The sequence below is a fragment of the Oxyura jamaicensis genome, chromosome 1 (assembly GCF_011077185.1).
Source record: "Oxyura jamaicensis isolate SHBP4307 breed ruddy duck chromosome 1, BPBGC_Ojam_1.0, whole genome shotgun sequence".
NCBI classification, from domain to species: domain Eukaryota; kingdom Metazoa; phylum Chordata; class Aves; order Anseriformes; family Anatidae; genus Oxyura; species Oxyura jamaicensis.
This window is the reverse complement of record NC_048893.1, coordinates 37,633,372-37,647,198: the sequence shown is the minus strand read 5'-3', so window position 1 is coordinate 37,647,198 and position 13,827 is coordinate 37,633,372. Positions and strand designations below refer to the sequence as shown.

The 13,827-nt window shown below is 35.9% G+C and overlaps 1 protein-coding gene across 3 annotated transcripts in view; it reads right to left on the bottom strand.

The window, feature by feature from the left end:
- CNOT2 (CCR4-NOT transcription complex subunit 2) overlaps window positions 1-13,827 on the bottom strand; it is a 60,055-nt gene that overhangs the window by 7,641 nt on the left and 38,587 nt on the right. For all 3 annotated transcript variants that reach the window (XM_035335599.1, XM_035335600.1, XM_035335605.1), the window contains 9 exons: window positions 12,344-12,423; window positions 10,968-11,093; window positions 8,321-8,445; window positions 6,635-6,755; window positions 6,367-6,523; window positions 2,409-2,470; window positions 2,263-2,312; window positions 1,327-1,427; window positions 641-785 (listed from right to left, as the gene is read on the bottom strand). In XM_035335599.1, the coding sequence (XP_035191490.1) occupies window positions 641-785; window positions 1,327-1,427; window positions 2,263-2,312; window positions 2,409-2,470; window positions 6,367-6,523; window positions 6,635-6,755; window positions 8,321-8,445; window positions 10,968-11,093; window positions 12,344-12,423 (967 nt within the window). The remainder of the gene's footprint in view (window positions 1-640; window positions 786-1,326; window positions 1,428-2,262; window positions 2,313-2,408; window positions 2,471-6,366; window positions 6,524-6,634; window positions 6,756-8,320; window positions 8,446-10,967; window positions 11,094-12,343; window positions 12,424-13,827) is intronic.

Below are 13,827 nucleotides of genomic sequence, written 5' to 3'. Positions count from 1 at the left end.
AACAAATTATCGCAAGTGCAAAAGGGAGAAGACCGTTGTTCTTTAGTGTTTTTTTTAATGCCTCTTGGCCTAGAATACAGAAAAGCATCATGAAAATATATTTCCTCCCTAAAAGTGATCTATTTCAAAATACTTGGATGTTCAAACAACAGAGCACTGAAGTCCTACATTATGCTAGGGATAGGCAATGTCTGGAAAAAAAAAAAAAAAGCATCCTTCCAACCAAAAACCTATTTTTAATTCCAAAGTCTGATGTGGTAGCTTCCTATCCAATTTTCTAAAGAAAAATAATAAAATATTTATTTGCATGCACAATTTCTAAATGCCAAGTAATCCCTTACATTCTATAATTTTGTACTTGGAAAAAAAAAAGTTTTCAATCTCAACATAATTTACAATGAAAATGACAAGTTCTATCTCCTTGTACTTCCCAAAGTAATCAGGAAATAGAGAGAAGCTCCTCCTTTTCCACAATCAAGACATTCTTTTTAGGCAATCTTAGTTCATTAGGCCATGAACTTAAACGTTAGGAGGATAGGAGGTTAAAAAAACCAGACTTTTGGGAGGAGCTTGGGTTTCTGTCCTTCTAAAAATACATGGTTGAGAGACTTAAAATATCCTCACAAGGGAAAAGAGGTACCTTAGCTACTTTCCTCCAGTTAAGACAGTCAAAGAAGTAATATGTTCCCCTCTCGTATGTATTGGTTTTCATTGTTGGCTCCATGCCGGGTGCCCTGGTGATCCATACTCGTTCTTCTTTGTGGTATCTCCAATCTCGGTTAAATCTTTCATTTTCAATAGGAAGGAAAAAATATTATTTAGTATTAGTTACTTCAATTTGACTTCATAAACTACATTTTTTTTAAATAGTTTAAATCAAAATTATACAATGCATTTAAAACCAAACCAATATTTCTGCTATCTCACACCTCTTCCAGACAAGTACTACATGTCAACCTCATCACACGTGAAACTTCAAGCAGTCTGGTAAGTTCAAGCAACAAACTCTTTTTATGCTAAGTTGTTGATTTTCATTTTGCTGAAGATGGCTAATTTCAATGTTTAACAACTACTGGCATCTGCATACCACTTTTTCACGTTGTTTTATAAGAATACCAAATGTGTGACATAGACAATTGATTTCCACTATACGAATGAATAAAAGGTACAAAATAGAACCAATGTTGGAGGAGGCATTTTTAAAAAGGTTTCCAGCTTTAGATTGTCTAAGCTTCTGTTTTCAATGTCTTCTTTCTTATTACATGTACTACTTCATTACTGCAATAGGTTAAATCATATAAGACTGACAAAATAGTTTGAACGTACAGCTCTACTGCTGCTAATAGCTGTAATACATCTCCTCCATTCATGTAATAGAGATAAAACAGGAGATCTTCTCCATATCGGCCAAGTTTTATTGCAGCCAGCTGCAAAAGATTGAAGAAAATGAGGATGAAAAATCACAATAGATAAATGTTTTAAGACATACTATCCCACTTAAATAACACAAGGATACATCCAGAATGTGCTTCCATCCTAAGTGTGTTGTAAATGATAATCTAACATAACAAGAGTAGCAATTATTAGAACAATCATTTCTTCTTCACTTTGTTAACCTTTCCAACTAACGGGATACAGTAGGAAAATAAACGGACTTAATAAATCAGCAAGATAGAATTTTATCTCTGTACCTGTGTCCATCATCTATTTGTTTATTCTTATTTTTTTAAACCATTTGAATGTATTTGCTCACTTCACACTGTATTAAGTAACACTACTACCATTTCTTACCATATTTCACAATAATCCCTCTTAAGGAACTACAGTACTTGAAAGAAAACATACCTAACAAAAATTCCTATTCAAATATACATGGGAAGCAACAGATAAATGTGAGAATATCTTGATTCACAATCTTATCTCAAGAAGAAATGTCTCAATTTAATATGGCATTTGAAAATTATTACTGTATATGGATTATAACAAACTTGGTTTTTGCATGAAGGAAATACTCGTAAAAACATAATGCATTTGTTAACTAAGCATGCCCATTCTCAGTTTTATTTTCCCTTCCTTTTTCTATGGTGGAATGGGTACATGATACATATAATTAGCTGGTTAACGCATCACTGATCTTAAAAAGATTGAGAACATCCATAAAATGCACTGATTTTGAAGAACATTACCTATCTGAAAGAAAATTCAGAAAATTACTGGGAATAAACAAACAAAAAATATGCACACACACACACACGTACTCACCTTATCCCTAATGTGAATGTTAGTTAAGTATTCAGATGGAACATGGAAGTCTAAAAGAGAATCGGAATTGATGCAACTATTAAGACATGTAAATGAATATAATTTGCAAATATTAATATTGAATTGAATAGTCATTTCTCTCTTACCTATGTCTTGAGGTCGACAAGGTGATGATGCCCAGGGTGATGCAAATTTGGGATAAAGATTTCTGAAGAAAAAGAAAAATATGAATTTACAATATTTTTTAAAAATATAATCAATGTACCACACAACCAACATCACTACATCTGGGGTGAGAAGGAAGGAGAGGAAAAAATTTCCAGCCCATTTTCCTAAAATAGCTATGTTTATTCATTTTCTTTTTAATATGCAAAGAAAGGTTGCATTTAAACTTCCTTAGGAATCTACAGAGCCAAGATTTCCTTCCTAATCTATTATCCCTTACTTATCATCCCAACTTCAGTGCCAGGGATCCAACCGTTTTTATGGATCCAATTTTTTGTGGTGTTTTAACTTGATCAGGAACATTTATTTCTCTGACCTCTAATACATTGAACCCCAGTACAATTTTAAAGTAAGTTTATTAAGACTTAATACTTTGCTTTCAAATAGATTTTGCTAACATCTCAAAGTCATTAGTTCAATAAAGAGAGTATTATGAACCTTAACTACTGCAATGACTGATGTACCAAGAAATGAGTTTTCCAATCAACAGGTAAAGGAATGAAAAAAGGACCAAGTAAAATACACTTTTGGCAGGTAGCTGCAATGTACTTTCACTTATCCACAACAGCAGGCTATTATTGCATGTTGTGGAAATTAAACTTGTGTATGGTATGCTCTATTAAATCTTTGCTTCCTTCTTGTCAAAGGCTTAATAGCTGCTACAAAATAGCTGAAGCCTACAAACTACCTGAGCACAAGCAACTCCCAGCTGAGCTATATGGGCCAAAAACTACACTGATAGAACTGTGTCAGTCTGGTTCTAGGTTAACCAATCCTAGTGTTAGCAAAAGCTTGTGCTATAGAGTCTGAAGGAAGATTTCAGTAGCAAAATTTGCAATGTTGAAAATAACTAAAATATTCTGCTGAAAGCCTGGCTAGGCACTGCCCAAGAAGAGGAGTTTCCTGCAGCTTCATCACATCATGCATGTCCTAGAGATCTCATTCCCTAGGGTAAAGAATTTTTACAGACTCAAACTGCACTTCTTAATACAATAAAAGTTGTAGAGTTTGTGCACAGCGTTCCCTCTGTGACACAAATGAAACTCAATAATTTAGTATTTTTTGAGGACATATCGGACAGCATACAACCCACTTGATTAACATTTCCGAGTGCTTCTGAAAAGGACTGAACTACTGCATGATCTCTGAAGATTTAAATCAAATACTGCCATTTGTATTTTCATTGTTGCTCATGCAGAATATTAATTTATCTTAAGGAATGAAAAACATTTCTCTTAACAAAGAAATCAGGACTGCACAGGCAATACATAATCATTCTTTCAACAACTGAAATGAATGTTAACCTACCTGTACAGAAAACATTTATAAAACTAGGAGTTGCAGGGGTTAATTCAAATAAAAATATATACAGAATTCTAAAATTGTTTTTCTAAAAGCACATTTATTGTGCTAAGTGTTCAAGTGGTATAGGTGTCTTTAACATCAGAAGTACCTCACAAGGCAGAAAAAAATCCAAAAACTGTGTAATGCTTTTAGTTTTTCAAATGACAATTTGTAAACCAAGCAAAGGATGTCTAACATAAGGCAGGACAGTAGGCCAGACACTAAGGACTGCACAGGCTTTCCACCAAACTTTTCTGTAGAATAATTTAAAACTAACTTTATGATACAGAACTGTCTGGCTTAAATACTAAATCTATATCCCTCCATCCATCATCATAAACATCCTATATATTGTAACAAAATGTTAGAAGCTTTAAAAAGATCTGCTATTTAACATACACCTGCTAAAGCAAAGCAGCAGCATGCCACGTATACATGTATACTGTTTTATGTACATACACTAATAATTTAGATGCTGTCCTCAGGAACTGTACAACACAGCTACAAGTCATCCCAAAGCACGTTTAGTATTCCTCTGCAGTGAGGTACTAGTTTTACACAGACTTTCCAATAGGGTGGTTAAGCTTGGTTTTAATGCCTAAAATAAAGCTTAACACATAGCATTGTGTAAAATATCAAATAATATAGCCAGAAATACTATCCCTACTACTTCTGCATGCTGGTACCTGGCAAAAGTAGCTGCGTAACCAGATTTCACCTGTGTTAAAGAACAGTGAGACAGAAGCTCAAGAATTCAGACACAGATGTACTTTTAGATATTTTATGAGCAAAGGAATTTTATTTTCAGCTGATTGTCCTCAAATTATGTTTGAGCAAACTGTGATGAGAACAGCAAATGGCTTTACTATCAGGCAGATTCAGGTGACCCATCTCCCAGCGAGTGCTGAAAATTCTGAAACGACCGAGGGAAAGGAGCAAGCCATGGTCAGTTTAATTGTTCTTAATTATGCATTCTCATCATGTTGTGGAAGGGATGGGAGTGGGAACTTGTTAGATTCAATGGAGAAGGGAGCTGTGAGGCTAACATAAGTGAAGAAGCTATTAAGTTAATGTAAGTAACAGCATACAGTTGTACCAGAAGACTGAGTCTGGGAGGTGGTTTTGAAATATTTTTTACAAGTGCCAATGACATGACAATTTGACTAATTTTGATGCAAATACCATAGGAAGATTTTCTAGAAATTATACCTTCCAAAAGCTACACCTCTAGAAAGAGATATGTAATTTAACACCAATAATTTCAAGATAGCCAAGATCAGGAGCCATTTTTCCTGTGACTTCCCTCTCACCTTGATATCCCCATTCATGTCTTCCCTGAACTTACGCGTTCAGGGTGCAGCTGTGCATGAATTTATGAAACACAGAAACTGCATGTATGCTGTTTGGCCTTTGTTTATATACATGATACAGAAACCTTAAGATACATATACTACACTGCCAAAAAGCCTAATACTACAACAATCTCTGCTGAAATAAACATCACAACTCTTTATCCAAAGCAAGTATCTTGTTCCCCCCCCCCCCCCCCCAATTTGTGCAATTGCACAAATACAATCTCAGTGAAAGTCTGTAGCTGCACTGCTGTGAAAGTAAGGTGACTGATTTCTGCTTTTTCTGTGCCAAAAAAAATGAAAAAAGCCATTTACATAATTTAACACAGCAAATCAGGACATGGAAATATTGTAGCAAAGGATATGGTAAACACTAGGAAGGCTTCCTACCACTTTTATCTTCATAGATTAAAATAAACCAGCAGCCTATAGTCTCCCTCAGAGACTCCCTCAAAGAGCAAAGGTATAAAATTCTTCAAGAGTCTAAGAATCACGATAGGACATTCTCAGCTGAAAGGGTACCAGAAATTCAATTTATCTCATACAACTGCAGTCCCCAAGTCAGGCATTTTTCCCCAAACTGATCATCTAAGTTCCATCTGTAACAGGTAGAGAAAAAGAAGCACTCTAGGCTGGTGATTCACCTTACTATCTTAAGAACTTCTCTTACCATTGTGCAGTCACCAATTGCTTTTCTCTCCTCTGCCTCTAAAGGAAGCCTGGATGACTAAACTTAGGTGAACTGAATGACTGGAAGTTAACTATAACACTTTATTTTCATTTTTGGTGCAGAGTAAACACTGTTAATGTCCTAATATTTACCCCCAAATTAATGACATCTAAATGTAGATATCCTCAAGGAATATTATTATTTGAAAAATAATGTATACATGAAATTTATTAACAATACACTGTCAATTCCTTGAAGAAAGTCCTGAAGGAGTTAGGAGAATAAACAAAGCCACTAGGTTTATTGAAAGCTTGCAAAACAAGATCTCAGTATGCCTTGAAGCACAATTCTCTTGTTTATGAAAGTTTTATTTTACTGTCATTACATTTTCAAATTTTATTTGGCAAAACATCGTGTGGGTTTGACACTTATGTGTGCTAAGTGAGCCTATTATTATGAATGACAGCATAATAAAAACAAAACTGAAGACAGTACTAAAAACCAGAAACTTACTCAGGAGAGTTGAGATTGAGACCTAGTGTTGTTAAATCACTTCCTAATGCAAGATGTACCATTCCTGGATCTGTCTCTGCTGCCCTGATGAATGTTAACAAGCCAATCATTCCAAACTGGTCCGTCACCATCCCTTGAGGAATGTTGGTAACCCGACCTGGGCAAGAAGAACAAATTAATTTTCTCCTTTCAAGAAGTGGAGAGATCAACATGATGTTCTAAAGGATTGCCAAAACCTTTGAAGAGGACAAAGTGGAACAATACGTACCGTCAGGTAACACCTGGATCCCTTTTTTCTGCTGGTTGTTGTTTTGCGTAGTTGAACTTTTATCTCCAGGAAACTTGGGCCCATCTGTGCTGGATGATGTTTTGCCTGATGTATTCAAATTCTATTAAAAATAATTTGTAGAGTTGGTATGATGGAAACAATCCAAAATGGAAAGATGGGTTAACCGTATCTTTCGGTCGGCAGCTCTGAACAGTACATCAGGTCACTCTAATATATTAGGCACTAAACTGGAACAAAGCTGAAACTCTTGTGTTCTGCTGACAGAAATTATGTAATATTTAACGCTTCCTAAAAAATACCTCCCCCACAAAAAGAGCTATTAATGAGCCTATAGCTTGCAATCTAAAAGGATAAGAAAATATTTTACACCTGTGTTTGAGCACACAACAGATATCCCAAATGTCTGTGGTTAGCAAGTATTTTGGACTCATCACATCATACATTTTTCCAACAGTCTTGCTCTGGCAGTCCGTAACACTCCATGATGTAGCAATAGACAGTAACTCAAGCCAATTTCAGGTGCAAACAACATACAGTTGGCACCTTTGCAACTATCAAGAAAGAGATGTAAACACTAGGTCTGGCAAGAAAACTCTTGCTGCTCTCCAGGAGCTCATAAAGCTCAAATACAAAAGGTATTTTCCATAACTGTTATTTCTTATTCTTTAATATTCTTTAAAACAACTCTGCAGCAAGACCATGGAATCACATCTACTCCCTCTTTCCGTTCAACTCTAAGCATATCAGAATGTTTTCCATACCATAAAACTGGTGGCAAAGTTTGGGGGCTAGACTTCCCACTTGGGTCCCACCTTCTTTGAAGTCACATTTTTCAGTTTCCACACGAGTTCATAGTTGCATATAATATCTACTTATCAGTACTTTTGGCACCCCAATTAACATATTTTTGCAATTATAAATGATAAAACAACTGTAAACTAGAACATTTTGTTAAATTCTGTAGAACACTGTTCTCTGCCGCCCCAATTTCAGTGTATTTATCTTTCATTTGTAATAAAAAAACATTTTATTACACATCTTTCAGAGTACGCAGTGAAAAAAACACAGTAATTACAGCAATATTTAAGATATAATGTATCCAACTAGTCTACAACATACCAATGAATGCAGTGGTCTCTATTAAGAGAGCTTGCTCCCTGTGCTTTCATTTTCCCATCAATAATTTTACCTTGACTCGATATTGTAACACCTAATATTTAAAGGATTTGACAGCTTTGAAAAAAGATGTTATAATGTGTAAATTACTACTACTAAGAGGCATCAACGATGAAAAACGAGCTGGAATTGGTAGAAAAGGAAGTTATGAACTGCACAACTTAAAAAAAATACGTCAGTTATTGAAAACGATTTTGAAGTATTCTTGCAAGTTCCTCCCTGCCCAGCCCCACTCCAAATACAAAAAGGATACACAGAACTCTTACAAAATTAAGAAAGCAAGGTTACAGTGACTGTTGGAACAAAAGAGCTTCCTGAGAAATATCACTGACATGGCCACAGATGAAAACCTGCTTATTTAAGATTTCTCATTAATTTAAAGGAGCGAATTTGAAAATCTTACAGATATATTCCACTGCGTCTTTTGTAATATAGCCATCAAGAAAAGTACGAACACTTCAAATAAAAGCAGCTTCATGGTTTACTTACAGACTTATTATCATCATTACTTGATGTTGGGTCTTTGTAGCTGGAGCCTGGTAATGCTGGAAAATCTTCATTGTGTATTGAAAAGTCCTGGGACTGCTCACTTGCTGGTTTTGTTACCATTCCAACTATCATCAAAACGAAAGCAGGAATAACATTAAATGACTGCTAAGAAAATAATTTTCTGCTGTTGATCTTGCTTACTGAGCATTTTCATTATGTGCATGTTGTACAGCAGAAACGACTTTCAAAGAAAACAGGTAAAACAAAACAAAGCATATTCGCTTAAAACATCCACACAGATTAGACTAAAGCCTCTATTTAAGTGTGAGCTGAGAAACACTCTGGGTTAAAGTCATAGACAAATTCACTGCTTTAAGAACGAAGCCCAAAACTTTTACCACAAAAAGCACCTATTTGGCATATCTAAATAATTAAAGAATCTTTACAGGCATTATTATAGTGGTGTTTAAGGAAATCTACTGATGGAGGAAGGATGTACTGTTTTCGTGGTTGTACATTTTTCCTCCATCCCCTAATTGTATGTAGAATTTCCTAGCATAATCTCTTTAGAAGCAGGTATTCTTAAGACGATGCCCAGCTAACTTGCAACAGAACATATCACCAATGAAATACTTGCCTGTGACATAAGAACGACTCCTACTTTCAGTATGAAAACTGAAAGCATTTAGCCTGCAACTCTCAGTGCTCTGACCCTAATTTAAAAAAAGTAGGCCAGTCACATTGGAACATGGATTCCGACTACTGAAAAGTAACATTTTTTCTATGCCAGTTCAAAACCAAACCAACCAAACAAACAAAAAACCCACACCAAGCACCCAAGGGCAAATACTCTTTGCTGAGATAAGTGATACAGTGACTTGTTTGCAAACTACACGACAAGTGAGGGATGGCAGAGGGAAGTCCAGGGCCTATTTTTCAATATCTCTTAATAGATGTGTAAGATCTAAAACGGTTCAGTAGCTGACAATATGTATGATTTTGTCTAGTATTCTTAAGTTAAAGCTCAAAGCTCCTTTGAGAAAATACAGAGTTAATCTTGTTTCTGCTGTAACCCCTTTTCATCCAGAGTTACTACGATTTCTTCCAATGGGTGAAGAGAATAATGAATTCACTGTATTGCATTTTCTCCTTCTATGTAAAAACTGTTGGAAGGCTTATTGTCTTAAGTTAGATAAGCATGACGAAAATATGCCTCTGCTCAGAGTTTCAAACCTTTTCCTTCACCACAACCAAAAGCACTCTCCACTTTTTGTTGGTGGAGACAGCGTCCAGTGCATTTCATATCCCTATGTCTTAATTGTTTCTACCATGATACCTATCCCCTGCACTTAGCAGATGATCAAGATAACTTTTCAGACAGACACTTATTGCCTGGCTCACCACACAGTCACGCAAACAGGTATGCTAGCACCAAAATGGGGAAATGCTGTAAGCAGAGGAGCAGGTGGTTAACTTTTTATTTTTATTTTTTTTATATATTTTTTAATGCAGCAATGCTGCTAAATGTTAAACCCAAGACCCACGCTCCAAGTGCATCTGCGTGGACCGCTCTCCTACTTTCCATCAGTTTTCCAAGTAGAGGCTTCTCTTGCAGAGAGAGAAAACCGTGTGTTAGCTACAAGCCATATTAGTTCTCCACTCTCAGTATGACTTTCTGGTGCCTTTATTTGGGGGAGTGACTTTTGCCTGCATTCAGGAGCACTTCAGTTTAACTCGTTTAGCCGTTTCTCATAGCTATCTTAAGCAGAGGGCCTTGGTTACACCCAATCCATGAGGCTACTTTCTCCTGATAATGCAGTATCTATTATTTCTCTCCAATTAAAATTGGATCTATCTCCTAAAAACACTAGCTTTTTTTAGTTGGAAAAGACTAAGGTATTTTTAGTTGGAAATTTGACAAGTGTCACGAAAATAAGTTATAAATGCAACTTTTCAGAGCAGCTGATGCAACATGCATGACAAAGTCTACTAAAGCAGTAACAAAAAGTTTTGTCCTTCATGCTAAACTTACCTATTTTTTTTCCAGACCCAAATAGCAAGATTTGTATCCACCCTTAAGTTTTTCCTTTTATTATTTTTAAGCTGTTCAGCAAGAGTTATATAAGACACAGATTTGGATCTGACTGATAATAGTTGATGCTTACAGGCTACTTTTTTGAAATCTGATCCTCATCATAAGAGTGACAATGAACAATGCTACAGCAAGTACTATCAATAAACAGTGAAAACAAATGGTATGCTTAAAACTGCTACAAAAACATCTCTAACAATTAAATATTATTTCTAAAACATGCTATTCAGAATTCAACAGGTTTTGTATGCATGCAACTAGAAAACAACCTATTGCTCAAGACATTTCTTGAGGTTGAGAAGCTTTAGAGTTATCCCACAGACTGAAAACCCCAGCAGCCTCTATTGGTGCTGAATCTAAAAATAAGTGTGCGCTAATACTAAAACCTCAGGGGAATCTCCAGTCATAGAGATATACTGATGGTTTACTTCCAAACAAAAATGGGACTTAGGAGCTGGCATTTTACAAAAGGCTACCCATTGTCCTAAGAATTACAAAAGATGAAACAAGTGAATACGTATTTCATTCAAAGAGTTTTCAAATATATAACCTTACCATAGGGAGCCCTTCCAGCTAAAGGGTTTATTAATGGAGTTGGATTGCCACTTCCTTCCCTTCTGTTTCTGTCTGCTAGCGCTGGAAAATCTGAGAGGTCCAGTCCTGTCACATTTTCACTTCCATCTACAATAAAAGCAGGCATTTAAAATTTCCATATTTTATTTTTTTTTTTACTAAAGGACTTCATTATATGCAAGATATTAGATATATTTTCTTCTTTCAAATTCATCTTTTTATTCTTACTATAATTATCACAAATAGTTATAACTTCTGTGTTATGGGACTAGGCTAAAAAGCATCAAGTTTTTCTTTAAACAATATCATGTCAGTAGCATTTAGTAACAAGGTTTGCTCATTTTGAATTAAACACTGCCTGGATTTTATACATGCAGACTAGTGAAACTACTGTACTAGGATAGGTAGCCCATTTAAAACAGAAGGAGCTGTCAAGGAAATATTCCAGAGAAGATAATAACCCATAGCAGCAACAGCATCAAGGAGCTCTTTTTTTCCTTAGGATAGGTAAGACAAGATAAAGCTCAAGCAGGTGCAGTGCCAACGCAGGACAAGTAACACAGGAATATTTTTTAAATCGGCAGTGAAAATATGACACGGGCAAGGTGAGCAGCACAGCTCCGTGGAGATGTCACAAGGTGCCAGGGACACCAAACCCCTTGGCTGAGCCTTCCATGCTGTGACATCAGCAGCACCACTGGGCAGGCGGCCACCAACAAACCGCAGCACCCACAAAACTATGGCACCATTGAGCAGGAATATCTCCCTCTTTCGAATCATTAAAGTCAGGTGAGGAAGTAATTCCCTGGGAAAAATCACAGCTGAAAGAAGTGATTGAAAGCATCCCTTTATAAAGCAGATGCTCAGAAGGAGTTAGAGGTCGCTAAAAACGCTGTCCTGCTCTGTTTGTCCTCTGTAATGCTTTCGTAGGAATGTGAATCTTTTCTTCTCTGATTTCCTTTCCAATTCCATACGTAATTTTGCATTTCTAACCAACCAGGTATAACTTATAGTCACGTGAGGGACAGTGAGTATTCTGCTCACAATCCACTGTCATGAAGTAGTAACACTGGGTGCCATAACACTGCTCCTATGTTACGTTATGCCATGGGAAAAACAAACCAACCATTAATCCGCTTCTATCTCCACTGAATCTTAAAACTAAAATAACAAAATACTTTTCCCACATTAACGTCAGGGTTACAGACTCTGCTGAAGATCACGTAGAGTTATTTTCTAAGGGCAGTGCTTCTGTGCAACAACTGCACTCCAAGTATTTCCAATCAGCCTTATCCAATAATAAATAAATAAATCTTTCTACTGTACTTCAAAATCAGCATAAATGTGAGTAAACTCACCTGTTCCATTAAAAATGTTACTTGATAAGGAGTTATTCATTCCAAACGCCTGATTTCTGTTCATCCCAAATCCAGACATACTGTGAAAAAAAAAGTAATCCAAGAAGTCAGAGAAAAGGGTATTGAGGCTGCATAATTCCCAGCTGAAGGGGAAAAAAGCCTAAGACACTTAAATTATTTCAGCTTAAGCAACATGTATTAGCCTAAACTCTATTTTTAAGTACTTTCCTTAATACTTTTGAAAATTCTGAGCAAGCATTGCTGAATCAAGACAACTGAAATGACTTCAAAACCTGATTTTTTAATAGCCACAATATTTTAGATATCTGTCAACCAACAAACTATGACAAACGTGATCATTACTGAAGAATTTCATACTGAAAAATGAAACAGCAGGAAATAAAATAGCAAAAAGTCAGACTAAAGGATTCATTTGCAGGTGATAAACTGGATCACAGAAGCGATCAAGTTCATAAAGACTCAATTAAAAGCTGGAAAGTTATTATGTGCAATCATCAAGATGTACACACGGCATTATCAGGAACATTGGTGTGGTCTCTGCCACACAAGGACAGAGGTTAAAATGAAGTTTCATACAGTTAAGCAAAAATGCTTGAAGACATCTAAGAATTAGACAGGGCTGCTGTAGTCTGACAAACAATCCGCTCCATCCTGTGCAAGCTGAAGATGTTGAGAAGTTACAAGGTAGCCCCGAACTGAGTGTAATTCAGAATTTCTGCTCTGTGGGAAACCCTAGCACTCACTTCTCCCTGTAACAGGCTACGAACTGGTATTTTAGAAGTTTCTGTGCAAATAAGTGTCAAATGTTTTCCTAGTGGAGATTTTATCTATATGACTTTTTCACAGTTCCAAATCTGAAGCATTTAATTTCAATTTTTCTTGAAGGCATATAATCTAGCTTGATGACAGACAGACAATGTTTCTTACACAAGGTTTGTTTGTTTTTAAGGCAATTCGAAATAACCAGGTCAAGAATTTCAAGGATATGAAAGGGACTAGGCCACAAAATGTGTACTTCTGTACAATTTGCAAACTTCGTTAACCAGCATCATCTCAGCTTCCAATGCCTTTTACTGATGTAACTGAGAATGGGAAAATGAAGTATTTTATGTGTTCAAAGTATTAAAAACATTCATTGCTCCAACTAATGCATTAATTCACAGAACACTTCATGGAAGTCGCATAGCTCATGCACCTCTCACAAAGGAACAACCTTTTTTTCCCCTCCAAGTATCATTTCACCATTTAATCAAATTAATAATTGGATATATATTATTTTGACACTTGCAGACTAACAAACCATGGAATAAGGACTTGTCATTGTTCCAGTGATACGTCCTTCTCAACTTGTAAAAACTGTAACATCATTAACATGAACTACACAATGCAAACAGTAAAAGATGAGGATTTTAATTCAAATGCTCCTACACACTGGGATTTCATTATCTTTGTCTTCCAGTTGG